Source organism: Lepidochelys kempii, chromosome 1, assembly GCF_965140285.1.
Source record: "Lepidochelys kempii isolate rLepKem1 chromosome 1, rLepKem1.hap1, whole genome shotgun sequence".
Classification (NCBI taxonomy): domain Eukaryota; kingdom Metazoa; phylum Chordata; order Testudines; family Cheloniidae; genus Lepidochelys; species Lepidochelys kempii.
In genome coordinates, this window is record NC_136380.1 from 127536100 (window position 1) to 127555702 (window position 19603).

At 39.8% G+C, this 19603-nt stretch overlaps 1 protein-coding gene across 1 annotated transcript in view; it reads right to left on the minus strand.

Annotated features, from left to right (window-relative positions):
* Positions 1-5719: 5719 nt before the first annotated feature.
* The window catches only part of PRKX (protein kinase cAMP-dependent X-linked catalytic subunit), a 120446-nt gene continuing 106562 nt past the window's right edge, over positions 5720-19603 (minus strand). Inside the window, exons 7-9 of the mRNA XM_073354212.1 lie at positions 17773-17850; positions 12001-12150; positions 5720-10002 (exon numbers count right to left, since the gene is read on the minus strand). Coding sequence (XP_073210313.1) covers positions 12025-12150; positions 17773-17850 — 204 coding nt within the window. The 3' untranslated portion in view covers positions 5720-10002; positions 12001-12024. The remainder of the gene's footprint in view (positions 10003-12000; positions 12151-17772; positions 17851-19603) is intronic.

The window sequence follows — 19603 nt, forward strand, 5'->3', positions numbered from 1 at the left end:
CAAGGTTAGAGAAACACATTGTTTTCCTCATGTTAAAATATTCTTATAGCCAATATTTCCAAAATTAATTTTGTTATGTGCACTAATATCAAGGTAATGAATGGATGTGTACCACCAGCAGAAACAAAAAACCTAGATATGATATATATTTTTAAAAAGTTACCATCGGAATAATTACTTCAGTCAGGACAGGTTAGGCATTTTAGAATTTGCTACTCAAAGAATTAAATTTAAGCATGAGAGAAATAAAAATGATGAAATGCACAGACCAGTCAAAAAACTAAAATAATATTTTGAAAGAATACAATTACGGAGAATATATGTATATTGCTGGAAATATCAAGAAGTAACAATACAAGTACGTGTTGGGAAGTGAGTGAGACACACACACTATGGGCATGTGCAAGACAGAAACAGACACACTGTGTGTGAGAGAGATGTGCTACCCTTTAAGTAGAGCCCCACTCAGCAGTCTGAAACCTACTTGCTCAGACAGCAGCAGTAGCCAGCAAGCTCCAGCCCACTCCTGAGCGCTGTTGTGTCCCTCTCAGTGGAGATGGGGTACTGGGGGGAAGGGGAGGGAAGGAGGACATCCTGGCATAAGCACCCTCTCTCCCTGCTGCTCAGCAAGCAGGAAGGGTCTGTGAGCAGTTGACCAGGGCCCAGGGGCTCCAAGGCAGAGGAGCGCGGCAGTGGGGGGAGGGGCACCTGAAGTGTGCGGTACTTGATAGCCTGCTGGGTGGCTGCGCAGCTTAAAGAGAACGTAGGTTATAGTTATCATTGAGAAACTTCAGCACCTCCGTGCTTTGTGGCACTGATGTGAAATTTGGCCAGGAGGAAGGTGGGATTGTACTGTTATAAGGGATGTGTCTTTTGCCTTTCCTGTGAAAACCTGCTCAAATGTGGCAAAGTTATGAGCCTCTGAAAAATCTTTTTAGCACATGCTCAGTAGAGAGAGTTTGACAGCTAAGTTCTCCTAAGATACTGTTTTCACTTAGCACAGCCCAAGCCAGGAATGCAGAGGCTGAATAGGACTGACCATGTGGTTGCAACTCCTTGCAGGCAGCAGTCACTATGAGCACAGGAGAACAGGAGCTGATGCAGGGAAACCAGGAGTGGAACAGCCTGGAGAAGCCAGCAGTAAAAGTGTATAACCACGAGAATGTTTTCCCCTCAGAACCTGGATTAGAATCCAGGCTTGCGGAGTCAGCACTCATCTGCTGTCAACAAATGTCTGTGAAACCCACTGGCAAAATGTGTGCCTTATCTCCCTCTAGTACTTGGCCCACACAGAGGAGGACAACCTTTTATTGCTATTACTCCATTAGCTTGAGTGGCAGAGGTCCATGCTCCGGATCTAAATGTTCCACTGGTGAACAATATGGAAGTCAGTAGGGTTCACTATGACAGAACTGGTTTTTTTCAGTTTGCTTTTTTTAAAACCTAGGAAATTACAGACAAAAAACAGTATCTTGAAAGAACATTAAGTTTGCAAAGTCAAATATCCAATAGTTACAAAATGCCAGAACTAAGGTTGCATGTGCAAGCTTAATTCGCTCCCCTTGTGTGTACACATAAGTCTTTAATCGCATACTCATATGCTACTTCTGTTGCTAGCGCATGGAACTCTACATCTTTCAGTGTACAGGATGAACACTGCCCACTTAATGAGCAGACATTCAACATTTTAATTTTATTCTCATTGTTTCTATTTGTGGCCCCAGGCCTTATTCACTGCATACTATTCAAACCCTGCTCTGAAGAGAGAATTAATTTCCACATGTACTTTTCTAAGGTGCTCATCCCTGCAGCAACTTAGTGCTTCATAAGAAATGAGTAATCTTCACAACACCTGTGTGAAACAAGGAGATGGTATTATTCCCATTTTACAAATGAGGAAATGAGGCACAGGTATCTTATGTCAAAAGTAAAAGGGAAAGCTGACAGGTGCGGAGGAGCATGTGGTTCAGACAGAGATATCCCTTAGGGGAGGATCTATTAATGGAGATTTTCTATGCCCTAGTGAGGAGGAGAGGATGGAAGATAAAATACAGCTAGGATCTGATGAGAAACAGTCAAATGTAAAAAGTCCTATTCCATTACATTTACATTCAATTACAGACAGATTTAAAGTTTTTAAAGTGCTTATATACCACTGATAGATGTCTAAATAATAAGATGAGTGAGCTAGAGTACCTCATATTAAATGAGGATATTGATATAATAGGCATCATAGAAACTTGGTGGAATGAGGATAAGCAGTGGGACACAGTAATACCAGGGTACAAAATATATCAGAAGGACAGAACAGGTTGTGCTGGTAGGGGAGTGGCATGATATGTGAAAGAAAGCGTAGAATCAAATGAAGTAAAAATCTTAAATGAGGAGAGGCAATTCTTGATTTAATCCTAAGTGGAGCACAGGATCTGGTCCAAGAGGTGAATATATCCGGACTGCTTGGTAATAGTGACCATAACATAATTAAATTTAACATCCCTGTGGTGGGGAAAACACCACAGGAGCCAAACACTGTAGCATTTAATTTCAGAAAGGGTACTACCCCAAAATGAGGAAGTTAGAGAAACAAAAATTAAAAGGTACATGCCCAAAGTGAAATCCCTGCAAGCTGCACGGGAACTTTTTAAAGACACCATAATAGAGGCCCAACTCAAACGAATACACCAAATTAAAAAACATTAAGAGAACCAAAAAAGTGCCACCATGGCTAAACAAAGTAAAAGAAGCAGTGACAGGCAAAAAGGAATCCTTTAAAAAGTAGAAGTTAAATCCTAGTGAGGAAAATAGAAAGGAGCACAAACTCTGGCAAATTAAGTGTAAAAATATAATTAGGAAGACCAAAAAGAATTTGAAGAAAGCTAGCCAAAGACTCAAAAAGTAATAGGAATTTTTTTTTAAAAGTACATCTGAAGCAGGAAGCCTGCTAAACAACCAGTGGAGCCACTGGACGATCGAGGTGCTAAAGGAGCACTCAAGGATGATAAGGCCATTGCGGAGAAACTAAATGAATTCTTTGCCTTGGTCTTCAGGGCTGTGGATGCAAGGGAGATTCCCAAACCTCAGCCATTCTTTTTAGGTGACAAGTCTGAGGAACTGTCCCAGATTGAGGTGTGACTAGAGGAGGTTTTGGAACCAATTGATGAACTAAACAGTAATAAGTCACCAGGACCAGATGGTATTCACTCAAGAGTTCTGAAAGAACTCAAATGAAATATAAGAACTACTACTAACTGTCATCTGTAACCTATCATTTAAATTAACTTCTGTACCAAATGACTGGAGGTTAGCTAATATGACACCAATTTTTAAAAAGGGCTCCAGACGTGACCCCGGCAATTACAGGTCCTGACTTCAGTAGCGGGCAAACTGGTTGAAACTATAGTAAAGAACAAAATTGTCAGACACATAGATGAACATAATTTGTTGGGGAAGAGTCAACATGGTTTTAGTAAAGGGAAATCGTGCCCCACCAGAATTTTTTGACAGGGTCAGCAAACATGTGGACCAAGGGGATCCAGTGGATATAGTGTATTTAGATTTTCAGAAAGCCTTTGACAAAGTCCCTCACCAAAGGGTCTTAAGCAAAGTAAGCTGTCAAGGGATAAGAGGGAAGGTCCTCTCATGAATTGGTAACTGATTAAAAGATAGGAAACAAAGGGTAGGAATAAATGGTCAATTTTCAGCATGGAGAGAGGTAAATAGTGGTGTCCCCCAGGGGTGTGTACTGGGACTGGTCTTATTCAACATATTCATAAATGATTTGGAAAAAGGGGTAAACAGTGAGGTGGCAAAATTTGCAGATGATACAAAATTGCTCAAGAAAGTTAAGTCCCAGGCAGACTGCAAAGAGCTACAAACAGATCTCTCAAAACTAGGTGACTAGGCAACAAAATGGCAGATGAAATTCAATGTTGATCAATGCAAAGTAATGTACACTGGAAAACTATACATATAAAATGATGGGACCTAAATTAGCTGTTAACACTCAAGAAAGATCTTGGCTTCATTGTGGATAGTTTTCTGAAAACATCCACTCGTGCAGGGGCAGTCAAAAAGCAAACAGGATGTTAGGCATCATTAAGAAAGGGATCAATAATAAGACATAAAATATCATATTGCCCCTATATAAATCCATGGGACACCCACATCTTGAATATTGTGTGTAGATGTGGTCGCTTCATCTCAAAAAAGATATATTGGAATTGGAAAAGGTTCAGAAAGGGCAACAAAAATGATTAGGGGTATGGAACAGCTGCCATAAGAGGAGAGATTAGTAAGACTGGGATTTTTCAGCTTGGAAAAGAGACGACTAAGGGGGGAATATGATTGAGATCTAAAATCATGAGTAGTGTGGAGAAAGTAAATAAGGAAGTGTTATTTACTCCTTCTCATAACAAGAACTAGGGGTCACCAAACGAAATTAATAGGCAGCAGGTTTAAAACAAACAAAAGGAAGTGTTTCTTCACACAGTTCAGAGTCAACCGATGGAACTCTTTGTCAGAGGATGTTGTGAAGGCCAAGACTATTTAACAGAGTTCAAAAAAGAACTAGATACATTCTTGGATAGGTCCATCAATGGTTATTAGCCAGGATGGGCAGACATGGTGTCCCTAACCTCGGTTTGCCAGCTGGGAATGAGCAACAGGGAATGGATCACTTGATTACCTGCTCTATTCATTCCCTCTAGGGCACCTGGCATTGGCCACTGTTGGAAGACAGGATACTGGGCTAGATGGACCTTTGGTCTGACCCAGTATGGCCATTCTTATGTTCTGTTCTAAGTATCTACTTATTTTTGATACTCAATTTGATATATCTACAACCTGATTTTTCAGAATACTTACCAATATACAGCATATTATTTCTTCAGAGCACAGGCCTCACTGAGTTCAAGTGTAGCTGTGAGTGCTCATCATTGTGGAAGTCATATTCCAGGTTTCTTAATTTGGGCACCCAGAAAACGAGGAACACAATTTAGTGACCGCCTGTTAATTTCGGTTAAGTGACTTATTGAGCATCACAACAGAACTCTGTGGCAAAGACAGGGATAGAATCTCCAAGTGACTGATCTAAAATTATTTTGGTTGGTTCAATTTTAAGTGACTTGCAAGGGTGACCATTCTAAAATAGAATTTTAATTTGGATTTCCCCTGCCATTGTATGTTACGATCAATGCAAAACTAAAGAACTGTAGTCTACTCTAGCAGGAAGTCATCACAACCACAGAGAAGCAGTTTGATACCACACTTACATGAACATCTGTAGACCACCATGTATTTTTCTGAGGCTCCTGAACACAGGGAATATTTAGTTAAATGTACTTGATTAAATTAAAAACAGCATGAAATGAACTTGGGGAAGATTTAGAGCATTAAATCGTGAACACGCTGAACTAGATCAGAACTAAGTGTTTACACAATTTAATGAGAACTTTGCAGATTATGTTTTGTACTATTGGAGATATCCCTGAACAAACAGGAATCAGAACATTTTTGTTCTCCAATATTTCCTGTTCACTCTTCATGCCAGTGGCTACTGAAATATCTTTCACCACCTGAGTCTTGTGCTGAGAAATCTTGACTTCTGCTTTAAAAAGGGACAGTTTAAAAAAACAAAAAAACAAAACAATTAAGCATTTTCATTTTGAAAGCTGGTGCAGAAGTTATACCCTCTTCCCAATATAAATAGAAGCAAACTAGATTTTAGACACTTACAAAGATAGAAAGGTTTATTAAACAAATCCAGAATTGACAGATATTACATAAATTAAACAGCAGTAAAATTTTACTAAAGTTTATGTACAGATCACAGTGATTTTAATTGTGCAATGAGGGCTGACTTATGACTTTGAACAGTACTTATACATTGGATTTAGGACAAGCAACCAACAACATATAAGATTTGTCTAAGTTAACCTTGGCAGTCTAGCAGTTCAAATTGGTTAAGTAGTACACGGATGCCTGCTGCAACTACCACTACTTACTATGCAAGTATTTATCAAGCAGTTAGGTTTGCCACAGAAAAGTGCAATACATGGAAAAGTCTGTACACAGTACAGTACAAAAGGAATCATGCTATAGTTCTTGAAAGCTGAAAAATAATTGTATAGCAGAGGAAGCACTGCATCACAAGTCTTCTGAATGGCAAGCAGATGGACTGAATAGTAGGCATATTTTAATTGCTTTCAAAATCCACAAAATCCCTGTTCATCCATTTAAACATAGTTTAGTACCTATATTTTGATCAATTAACAATGACTTTTCTACAGTGGAAGATCACATTAGTTAAAGCTCAGTAGCACAAGTATTCATCAATTAAGCTAATTTACAGGAAAATCTACAGCATGTTCTCCATCTAAATCATGAAGCATTTTAATCATTTGGTTACAAGGCAATTTAGTTTACAATGCAAGTTCATTCACTTAAAAGCTCATATTGAGCAGTTTAAAAACAAATATATAAACACAAAAATAAAGATAATTTTAACGTTTCTTTTTAACGTTCTTGTTCACTGAAGCTGAAGAAATAGAAAGGTCTTATAGACTGTTGTGGGAAACAGCACTAGTTTATATGCAAAATACTTGTTAACAAAAGCAACCATTATAAAAAGAACTTTAGAGAATAACACTTCAGTCAAATAAAAAAAAATGAAAAAAAATGTTTTAAATTACTGAAGAAATCAGAGTCATTCATGCAGCGTCTGTCTGCGAACTTCTGGTTAAGCACTGATATATAGTTGCAACAGTGTGGTGTGAAATCCCAATGAGCAAAGAGGTAAAATGAAACTGACCCAGCTATGCAAATAAATAAAATGGGTAGGCAGTGGTGCCTCTTAAATTCTATATTGTACAGGAAAAAACTGCTCATAATTACAAAACCGTTTTCATTTAAATAATGTTCTGAAAGTGGTCTATGGTTAATTATAAGTTACCAAAATGTGAAATAAGTTTTATACTAGAAAGCACATAAAGAGATTATTAGTCTGTAATAATTAGAGATCAGCTATACATGCACACACAGTTCCAGAAAGAATGTAAAGTCAATCTATCAACTTAATTTACCTGCCTGATTAGATTTCTTTACTCTCTGGCACAGAGTTTCAGTGCATCCATTGCCAACAATGGATAAATTTCACGGACAAAAATCTAATTCCTGGTGTGAAAACATTCAAGATCAATTACCTCCAATGTGATACGTGTGTTCAAATGTAATGTTATTCCCCTCTTCTGGCTTTGAAGATGTAAATGAGGTCTTAGGCAGTTCAGTTTTTAAATCTGCAAACCTAGTTCTTGAAATTCAGCACGTTCGTTGCAATATGTATATTTTGTAATAAAAAATGGGTTTTATAGTTCTCCATGGAATACTGTAAGCTTACACATTAGAAAGAACTGTACTCTTTTGAAAATACAAGCTCTGTGTGCTGTGTACTTAATTATTCTATCAAATCAGCAAGAGAAAGCTATCTCACTGCATATAAATACATGCCAGACCAAACATTTTACAGAGATTGATATATTTTTACCAAGTAAAATGACTGTTTCTTATGCCAGTTCTGTATCTTTTTATTTATTACCAATTTCTACACAGTATTTAATGGGAGTGGCATGTGGGGCCTATTAATAATCAGCGATATGTGGCACTTGCATAAAGGTATCAAGTTGTCAATAGCAACACAGAATTTCCCCTTCAGTGTCCTCAGTTTACTACCAGATAAACACTGTCTGCATTTCCGCAAGACACTTATGTAATCAGTCACACTCCGGTATATAGGTCCAGGGATATATGCCATTAATTTTTCAATATAAAGCAGAAATTGGAGTTTGACGTATGATTAATCATATCTGTCAGCTCACTGCACTTGTGAACTGATGAGAACTAGGTGGGTACAGATGTCAGCAGCTTTTTACTGCTAGAGACTCCTGGCTGAAATTTGACTGAAGTCAGAAGCAGAATTATTTTACTAACTTGGTTTATGAGCCAAGTGACCATTTGAATATCACACACTGTACTATATTGCATTTAGCATGCAGTTCAGAACAATTACCCAACTTAGGCCTAGATTTCAACAATACCTAGGGCACTGCAGGTTATGACTGAGGTGCAGAGATCTGTGGAGAAGTGTCCACATCATCTGTTTTGGTATTCTTAAACTCTACTTAGAGCCATCAGTATAAGTAGCAAGACTCCAGGGCACAAATGTGCCTTTTAAAAAAATACTTTTGGCCTAACTACAAATTTATCTACAACACAATCATTGGAAGCATGTATTTTTGTTTTGTTTTTAAACCCTGATACTTCAAAATCAATTCCTTATGTTAGCGCAAATATCACAGTGTGAAACATGAAATCAAATATTCTTAAATTATATCTAAATCTACCTCTGCATATATGTGTATACACACATCACCTGCTAGTATTTGGTATTACTTAAAATGAAGCATTATTGCAAATATTCCTTAAATACAGTGCGCTCCACTTATAAACGGATGTGGTCCACCTAGAAAACTGATCAGAGTAGATAAAAAACAGATTAGGTTTAAACCTGAAGTCCAATCCTGCACATGTTTAAAGTCCTAATGGTGAGGACTTATAAAACAAGACCCGCATAAGTTTAGCCCTGGATTTTCAAATATAGGAGCACAAAGTTAGGCATCTAAACGCATATTTAGGCACCTGTCTGATTTTCAAAAGTACTGAGCACCCAACAGCTCCTACTTAGGTCAATAACAAAAATAATTTCAACTATGATCAAAGTATGCCTGACACTGCTTGTACTCAACTTGGGGAAAATAGAGCTGCTAGGGAGAGCCAGGAAGTTTTAAAAAAATGGAGCTATTGTACAGATAATTTCCACAAAGTTAAGAAATTCCATGATTTTTAGGAAAAATATTCAAAGATAATTCCATATTTTGCAGCATAACCAAACAACAACGTTTAGTAGTTTTTGGTTGATTTTTTAAAATCTAGATTTTTTGTTAGGGAGGATTGTGTACTCTTCACTAACACGTTCACACTGTTTATACTACTGTTCACATCTTTTAGATTACACATTTCTCATATTTTCTTTGAGTAACTCATTCTCCTACTTAAATATCAGAAATTGGATAAAGCAGAAACACAGTGAGAGCAACAATAGATCTACCCCCGCCCCTCATTAGCAGCATGCACTGCTTTATTTGCCCTACAGTGATTTCACATATAAGGGAAACCCACTATACACAGCGTGTAGTCACCAAATATCATGTCATGTAAAAACACAATGCATTGTTTTAACCAAAGTTACTTATGAAGTTAATATGTTTTTGAAATGAACAACAAAACATGTCCTTTTTCTTTCTGCTTTCAAGTATTATGGTTGCAAATGTGAAGCACTGGAAATTTTAGGTACAAATCTTTTTAAACTTAATTATTTTTATTTTTTACAAAGAATTATAAAATGCATATAAGATGATGAAAAACTCATTTATCCTTTTACGATTTTCCCCCAGAGAACTTCTTGAAAAACATTATTTGAAAAATAAAAATCATAGACTCTGCAAAGTACAAAAATTTACATCTTTGCACAGTTCCTGTGCTTTAGTTGTATTGTATTCATTATATACATATATACTAATTTGTGCTTTTAATTACACAAGTTTAGTATAAACTTATAAAATTAAGACTATGAGTTAACTATGCAAAAAGGATCTGGGCATAGCAGGAAACTAACACTAAAACAAGTTAAAAAACTACAACATAGAATTTTTCATGAGTCTACTACAGAGTAGACTTTCAGTATCATAATTTGCTAAACTAATGCCAATTCTATACAGTTAAAATGAGTCTCACCTGCCTGCCAATTGTTAAATATTTATCTACTAATGTGCACATATGAATGTGATAACACTCTCCTATATGTCAAAGAATGTCTTCATGTATGTACTTAGTTCTTCTTTGCAAACCTGCGAATATCACGTCAATCTTCTTCCAGTTTCCACCATAAAACTAAAAGAAAAAAAAACGTTTTAAAAGAATGCCAAGTTCCAGACTATTATAGTTAAGATTACAATGCTGTGAAAATAGGGACACACAAATGCTTGGACCACCTCATCTGTAAACTTAGCTAGTATCTCTTCATCTAGTATACTTCATATTATTAATATATTTACTATACATTACCCTTCTCCATTTTTCTCACCCTAACTGAATCTTAAAAAGAGCATGGTGAATTATATAGCAATGTGATTAAATAATCAGAAGCTGTTGTTACCCGTCAGCTCTGTGTTCTTGGGGAACCAGGGAACAGTATCCAGCCTGTCTGTCTCACGAAAAGACCTTCCCATCCCCAGCCTCTGCTTGAACCAAAACCGATCAGAAGAAAGACTTACGAAAAGGCAGTGGAAGACACACCTAAACCCCTGGGATAAGGGTGACAGGATAAAGGAAACTCCCCTAACCTCATTTGCATCAAGGATGGGACAGGGAGGCACCCTCATTAGCATACTGAATGGAGAACAGAGATTCCAAGGGAAGAACTGCACTGAATCCTGGGACCAGAAAAGCAGGGAAGCACTGCATGATGGGGGATCTCTGCTCCAGATGTTAATGAACCCACGCCTGCACACATCCAGCGCAGTAGTTATCAGACCAATTCTAGTAATAAATCCTTTATTGGTATCCAAAGTACTGAAGCTGCCTAATTGTATTGTGAGCTCCCTCGAAGGAACTTCACCCATGGCCAGGAATGATCAGTTCCTATTGTTTAGCCTGAACAATACAACTTTCGTATACTCCCTTGAGCCATCAGTTTAGCCATAAACAAATCTAGTGTTCTTCCTTGAACCACTGTTCTGTCCCTACAAAAACCCCACCCATGCTCAAGTAAGTGTTCTAATGCTTGGTTCAAAAATCTGCATCAGTTCCACTGGGACTTCATCTTCTCCTGACTGATCATGCTGAGGGCTCTGCCTGTCTCCAGCACTCCGGACCCTCAGCTACCACCACCACCTGGAACCCGATTGAGTCCAGCTTCACGGAGTGGTGAGAACCCAGCTCTCTCTCTCTCTCTCTCTCTCTATAGGTATAGCCTTCTGACCCTGACTTGTGTGATCAGTTATAGTTTTCTAAACCTGACTTTCATAATCAAATTTAAGTTAGATTTAATATTATAACTGTTTTGTTTGGCTTCCCTACGGTCATTACATGGCAATACATAACTTTCATGGTTAAGCTGGTTGCTCCTCTCTTGCCCCCTCCATCGTAGTTGTTTTTTGGCTCTCTCATTCGCTCTGCAGCAACATTCCTCGTTCCTAAGCTAAAGATCCCTGCAGCACCCAAAAATCCTGTGGAGTTTGTTCACCAAGTGGGTTACTACCAAAGCAACTGTAATGTAAAAGTGGGGATAGGGATGTTCTGAACCTGGGACATAGGAGGGTGGCAGCTTAAAAGTGCTGCTCAATCCAGCCTGCTCAGGCGTACTCTATTCCGGTGCAGTGCCCATGGCATATGAGGGTGACAGTTTGGAGGTGCTGTTTGACCCAACCTGCTGAGTCCAAGGGCCTATGAGGGTGACAGCTTAGAAGTGCTGCTCGATCCAGCCTACTGAGTCCAGGGACATATAAGGGGTCAGCTTGGGAGTGCTGATTGTCCCAGTCCTCTCAAATACGTATGTGTTCGTTTGCCTGATTCCGGGGCTGGAAGAATCCAGCCCTGGGGAACCTAGGTCCTGTAGGATAGCTCCATTGGGAGGGAACTTGCAGAAGTAGAGCTCTGTACGAGAACACAAGTGACACAAACAGTACATTGATAGAATTACGAACCCCACCCCAGAAGAGTAACTCTAATAAATGAGCATACCCCACAGTAACAGGCAAATCTGGTAGCACTGTTTCTTCTGCACAAGGCTCTGTTGTACAAACCGACATTTCCTACAGAATTTCAACATACATATTACATGCTGCTATTTTACTAAGGTTACAACTGACAAAGATGAAGGTCAAATACCTTGCCGAGTTTGGCTGTCCCCCCTCAGAAGTTCTGGAAAATTTCTAGATCTTTAGGGGCTACAGGAGGGGTTTTGTTCCAGTCATCTTCAGGATAAGCTTCAAAATTAGACGTATCTCCATCATTGGATACCTTCGGCACTATTGGAGGCTGACCAGAAATAAACAATACAAAAATGAAATAGATGTTTTCATACCACAGTAATTATCTCTTCATCATCATCTTTTTGAACACATACTGTAGTAGTGCCTAGAGGCCAATCAGGTTGGTTCCCACATTGTAAACGTTGTACAAACAGCAAGTGACAGTCCCTGCTCAAAGAGCTTGCAGTCTAAAATACCAGACAACAGGAGGACAAGAGAAAAAAGCAGGTTAGTGGGGCGGGGAGGGGTGATGAGGGGAACAGGATAACAAAAATAAGATTGTGTAATTTTTAGCAAATCAGGGGCACTATTTACAATTCCCACCTGCATACTGTTATCAGGGTGCAATTTGCTCTATGCATTATGGAAGAAGTGATTTTTGAGTAGAAATTTGCAGGACAAGATTTATGGATTTAACTAGGAGTTTTTCTCCCATTCATGAAGAGTTGGGATGCGAGTGGGTGAGGGAGAAGCAAGTGCTCTAGGCTGCTATTACTGGTAGAAGGAAGGCAGGAATCAATGGCTCAACAACGTAGTAGGCCTAATAGGTCCAGGCTAAATGCTGAAGGACCTTAAAGACGACGACCAGGAGTTTGTCTAGGACAACGGGACAGACAAGAGGGTGGAGGGGGGCTTATGTGGTCTGTGCGATAGACAGGAAGAGGTTCCTGACAGCAGTACTTGGAATGATTTTAGTGGGGGCATTCATATTTTCAGATATGATGGCTCTATTAAGACATAGAATAAAATTTCTGTGATTTAATTTTTGATACAAGGATGAGCAGAGCTAAGAAAAAGGCTTTGGAATAATGTTGACTCTGGATTAAACACAAAAGAGAGTACAAAGATTACATCAAGGCTGAAGCTCCATCCTTAACTCATCTGTTTTTTCCTAGAGATTTGACCATCATCAATAGTCACATCTTAACTCTCTCTAAGGGTCAATGGACATCTTAGCACTGACTCTATGCTGGGCAATATCCATAAATAAAGTAGGACCAATTATTACACATGGCACAAGGACGTGCCCCGTGGTGGTAGTTCCTTAACATTAATGGGGTAACAGGGAAGGAAAAGCAGGAGACAAGAAGAAATTAATAAACACCATGAGAGAAAGGATGAGGTAAAGAAAGTAGTAAGAAAGGATAAAAATAAATAAATACTCTCCCGTACCCCATTTTATAAAATCATCTCCCCTAATTATTTTATCATTTGTAGGCATGCTTAAGGCTTCTCAGTTGTTGCACAGTGCTTACATACTGTGGTGAATGGCACTGTAGTAATACAGTAAAGATATGAGATTGAAATTTTAATCACTAAGCAATTAGTCAGAAGCTTCAAGAATGTTCTGTTACAGAGAGTTAAATATAATCAGCAAATGACTTTTTCCTGCTGAGCATCAAGAAGTAATTTGGTCACATTAAATATTAATGTCTTTTTAATAGTCTTTGCCATGATGACATCAGTAGGTCCTTTTGCTGGCAACAAAAGTGTCTCTTTCCAACCCCTCCTCAATAGTGATTTGCATACTTTGTTTTTTGGCTCAGAAAACACCCCAAACCTATCAAACTGATTGCTTGTAAGTGCATTAAAATGTTTCACTCAGATACTTCACGTCGTTAATATCCTATGTTTTTTCTAGTCTGGCAATAAACCCATGCAGGAGAAAAGCATTCAGCACTTAAAATAAAAAGTAATTTGAACTGCTGTAATTTGAAGAAAAAGTAGCCACATCATAAAATGCTGATTTTACAATGTTATATTAATAAAAGTATTTCTTTCACCCCAGTAGATCTTTTAAAGCAAATGTGGAGATATTGTGAGGAACCATCTGTTCTTGGCTTCCCCTGAAGGTCCTTTGCATTTCTAATATTGTCCTGGGGATTCCCAGTCTCCATAGCCTTCCCTGTCTTACATCTAGCACATAAATCACCAGTCTACTCTCCCTCTGGGCCTGAAGTACAGAATAGGGTTCCCTTTGTATCTTTCTTTCATTAGCCAGTTTGGTTTGCCTTCTCTCACACAACCTCCATGCCCTACTACCTAGACAGTAAATTTAGCATTGTGAATCAAACCTGCACCGTCTGCTTGGTATTGCAAAGGCACTGGAATATCAAATTGCCTAATCTAAAGCTTTATTCATATAATTTGCTATAAGCCATTAACAGATCAGAACATTACTATTAATTCCTTCAGGAAAAGTATTGAAAACATTTTGAAATTAAGATTATTCCTGTTAGGTATGGGATATAGATGGTTTTCCTTAGTTATTTTAGTTACACGTCCAAAGTCATGTGATCAATATGGAACTGGGGGAAAAAAACGGTGGTACTCTCATAAGTAAGGCTACGTTTTATTCACAAGTATTTTTAGTAAAAGTCATGGACAGGTCACGGGTAGGGTGACCGGGTGTCTGGTTTTTGACCGGAACACCCGGTCAAAAAGGGATCCTGGCAGCTCCGGTCAGCATTGCTGACCGGGCCATTGACTCTCCTCATGGTGGTGCTGCGTGGTGGTGCTGGCAGGCTCCCTGCTAGCCTCCATGCCATACAGCTGCCAGGAAGCAGACAGCAAATCTCCCCTCCGGCTCCTACACATAAGGGCAGCCAGGCGACTCTGCACACTGCCCATGCCCTAATGCCACCCCCACAGCTCCCATTGGTCGGGAACCATGACCAATGGGAGCTGAGGGGGCGGCGCCTGAGAACAGGGCAACACGCAGAGCCACCTGGCTGCGCCTCCGTGTAGGAGCCAGAGGAGGGTGTGACAGGTTCGGTCACAGAGACCCCATTAGGACTGTCACCTGCTATGCTGAATTTGCCTCTGAGCCCATTTTCCCTGCCAGCTTGGGACTCCAGAACCCTGCCTGGTTGAGCCAGACACGCTAGCCAGCTGCAAACACAGATCCAGGTCTGACACGTCCCCCAGAGCTGCAGAATTTAACCAAAAACTGCTCGGCAGGTCACCTATCTCCAGCACCCAGACACCCAGTTCTCAATGGGATTCAAACCCCAAATAAATCCGTTTTACTCTGTATAAAGCTTATTCAGGGTACACTCAAATTGTCCACCCTCTATAACACTGATAGAGAGATATGCACAGCTGTTTGCTCCCCCAGGTATTAATCACTTACTCTGGGTTAATTAATAAACAAAAAATGATTTTATTAAGTATAAAAAGTAGGATTTAAGTGGTTTCCAGTAATAACAGACAGAACAAAGTAAGTTACGAAGCAAAATAAAACAAAACATGCAAGTCTAAGCCTAACACATTAAGAAACTCATTACAGATAAATCACACCCTCAGAGATGTTCCATTTTACAGACTAGACCTCTTCCTAGTCTGGGCCTAATCCTTTCCCCTGGTGCAATCCTTGTACAGCTCAGGTGGTAACTAGGGGATTTCTCATGACTGGCAGCCCCCTTTGTTCTGTTCCCCCCCTTTCATAGCTTTGGCACAAGACGGGAATCCTTTGTCTCTTTGGGTCCCCACCCCTCCTTCTAAATGGAAAAACACCAGGTCAAGATTCCAAACCACCATTAATGGCCCACACTTTGCATAATTACAATAGGACCTCAGAGTTATAGTTCATATTTCTAGTTTTAGATACAAGAATGATACATTCATACAAATAGGATGACCACATTTAGTAGATTATAATCTTTGTAATGATACCTTACAAGAGACCTTTTGCATAAAGCATATTCCTGTTGCACCATATTCACACTTATGAACATATTCTATATAACATATGGAGTGCAACGTCACAGGGGAACATGCTGCTGCTTCTGGGACCACCCGAGCCTGAACCCCTCACCCGTCCTGTGCCCCAACCCCCTGGCCCATCCCTGATCCCCCCTGCCACCCTCCAAAGCCCTCAGTCCCAGCCCGGAGCACCCTCCTACAGTTCAAACCCCTCACCGCAAGCCTGGAGCATCCTCCTGCTCCCCAAATGCCTCATCCCCAGCCCGACCCCAGGGCCCGCATCCTCAGCCAGAGCCCTCCCACCCCTGCACTCCAACCCCCGGCCCCACATTGGAGGCCCTTTCTGTAACCCAAACTCCTTGGTCCCAGCCCGGAGCACTCTCCTGCACCCCAAATCTTTCATGCCAGGCTTCTCCCCAGAGCCTGCACCCCCCAGCCAGAGCCCTCACACCCCCCCTGTACCCCAAACCCCTGCCCCAGCCCAGAGCCCCCTCCCACACTCCAACCCTTCGGTCCCACCCCGGAGCACCCTCCTGCTCCCCAAATCTCTCATCCCCAGACACACGTCAGAGCCCACACCCCCAGTCCAGAGCCCCTCCCATACTCCACCCCCTGGCAATGAACTCCCTCCTGCACCCCAAACCCCTCATCCCTGGCCCCACCCCAGAGCCCGCACCCCCAGCGGGAGCCCTCACCGCCTCCCGCACTGGAGCCCAATGAAAATGAGCGAGTGAGTGAGGGTGGGGAGAGAAAGTGAAAGAGGAAGGGGGGATGGGACCTCAGAGAAGGGGCAGGGCATGGGCGGGGACCTTGGAGGAGGGGCAGGGCAAGGGTGTTTGGTTTTGTGCAAGTAGAAAGTTGGCAACCCTGGGCATGTAAACAAAAATTCATGGGCTGTGACCTGTCCATGACTTTTACTATATAGCCCTGAGTAAAACCCGGGAGGAGGGGAAGAACGGTGGCTCAGGGGGGGCATCCCACGGGGATGCCACGGGTGTGGCTAGGGGGACACTGCAGGTATCTAGGGAGGAGGGGCGGCCCCGGGTGCTGGGTACACATTGTAAGGAGAATGATCACTTTAGATAAGCTATTACCAACAGGAAAGTGGGTTTGTGGGGAGGGGGGTGGGGTGGAGAGAAAACCTGGATTTATGCTGGAAATGGCCCAACTTGATTATCATACACATTGTAAGGAGAGTGATCACTTTAGATAAGCTATTACCAGCAGGAGAGTGGGGTGGGGGGAGAGAAAACCTTTTGTAGTGGTAAACACCCATTTTTTCATGGTTTGTATGTATAGGAACATCTTCTGTATTTTCCACATTATGCATCCGATGAAGTGAGCTGTAGCTCATGAAAGCTTATGCTCAAATAAATTGGTTAGTCTCTAAGGTGCCACAAGTACTCCTTTTCTTTCTTCAAATATTGGTATCTCTTATATACATTTGCTCCTCTATACTGGCTGAATTTAGTGCTGCTGTATCTGTTACAATTTTAATAATAAATTCATTTTCCCCCAGATGCTTCAAATTTTATTTAAAGATTTCTCTGCACTGAAACTTAGCAGCGAGACTCAAAGCCAGAATAAAATATTTCTAATTATTTTTGAAAAACAGCTATTAACTAGCTCTTGTGAAATGAGAAATATGTATGTAATACAGGATATCATTTTCAGATTATTTTAGGGATTTTGTAATGTAAACCCACACCAATTTGGCAGATGTTAAATTGGACTAGTGAAAAGCATATCTTTTTAAAGAATCAATATTTGTAAATGCATCATATGACTATACATTTCAAATTATTCTGCAATAGATCTTAACTGAATACACATGCAACATTATACCCCTATATAGTATGAGAAGAAATTTTGCATGGATGATTTTTGGTTACCATAGTCTACATAAGATTTTTGTACAAAATACCTTTAGTTTTCTTTGAGGTACAGCATCCCAGTCTATAGACCTGAACCACCGATGCCTTTTCACATCATCTGCTCCATTCTTTAATAAAACCAAAAAACAAACAGAAGATAAGATAATGTATACGCAATAAAACCTTAACCTATGTATTTCATTACAGCTGTTCTCCTGCCCTCCTCAATTTCAAACTTTATATTAAAAAAAGTCACAGAAGTCCAGAGGTCATCCATAACCCTATAATATGAAGGGGGAGAGAGAGAGAAATATGAAAAACATTTCAAAGCTTTCATAAGGGCATTAAATAACCAGTGAGCATAAAAAATTAGATACTACACAAATTCACTCTCATTTATAACATAAGCATCTATTTTATTTCTGAAAAGCTTTTAACCCCAGTTATACATCTTGGACAAGATTTCTCAGTGGCATGAAGGGCCAATGCAAAGCCCTCTGGACCACATAAGCCACCTCCTTGGTCTGCAAAGGACAGTGGTGAGAGACAGATGGAGTGGTGTCTGTACCCACAGAAACGGTCATGGCCTGGCTCTACATAGAGTATTAAGGTAGTCCAGAGAAGGGATGAGGGGATCTGCATTGTCACAGATCCAGTGACACCCAACATCTCATACATGTGGTACAAGGACATGGGAGAGTGTGGAGCATCCCCATACCCAGGTTTTGGTTGAGTGCGTATATTCTCTCCAATATCCTCTCCCACCTGGCACTTTACCACTTGTGAAAGGCTAACAGAGAAAAGTGAAGTAATGTTGCTGAAAACCCCCACAAAACAGGATGGATAAAAATCAATCAGATTTTGTTTTTATTTAAATCTGATTTTTTGATAAAATGCTTTTGAAGAAAAAAACCCATCTAAAAATAGTTGTAATTAAACTACCTTTGAGCTACAATGTATCTCATCACGGAATAGGGATTATAAATTCTAATTCTAGTATGAGACAATTTATTCATGTAATGTTTAAGAAAAGTTTTGTAAATGAGTTCCAATAGTTCATGGATTAGGGAACCAATCTTATGGGGTTCCAGGGGCTTCTGTATAGATTATTTAGCTTAATCTTTCTATCTACCCAATGTGACTCAGTGCTCAGTCTAGAAGATACCATCAGAGATGCTTAGTTTTGCAGTTCTCAAACTGTGGATTTGTGTCTCCAGAGGTAACATGCTTGTTAACAGCAAAAATGTTTTAAAATAAATAAATATATAGAGGTGAGAAATAAGACCTCGACTCTATTGTCCCTCTGCAAATTTGTGTACACAGAGTTAATCCCTTACCTCTCTCTAAAAGTGCAAAGTTTCAAAAAGTTTAATGAAAAGATGATTGTTGGGGACAGAATAGATCTGGATAAGGAGAAGAAGTCTGGAGATAAATGTGCAAAACAAGGGACATATGCTTGTTTTGTTAAAATATTATATGTTTGCTCTTGAAGAAAAAAAAATCCAGAATACTTAACGTTGTTGTTTTAGTTAAATAAAACAATTTAAATGTCTGTCTGGTGATGTTCTCCTCCTAATACAGCATGGCAAGAAAATCTTCCAAATATTAATGATTAACCTGTTGAATTGGAGATAGTTCACCTCCCAATGACTTCATAAATATCTGCTTCAATTACCTTTGGTAAATGAAATAATCAAACAATCATTCGTTTTCTGATATAGCTGTAAAATTAATCTGAAAAGTCTTCAAAATAAATCACTATTTAAAAAGGTATAGTGTGTACCTTCTAAAAATGAAACCTTCATCTATCTGAGTTGTGAAGAATATGTATTAAGCTTATAACAACCAACAAGAATGCACTTTTATGTAGAAAACCATGAT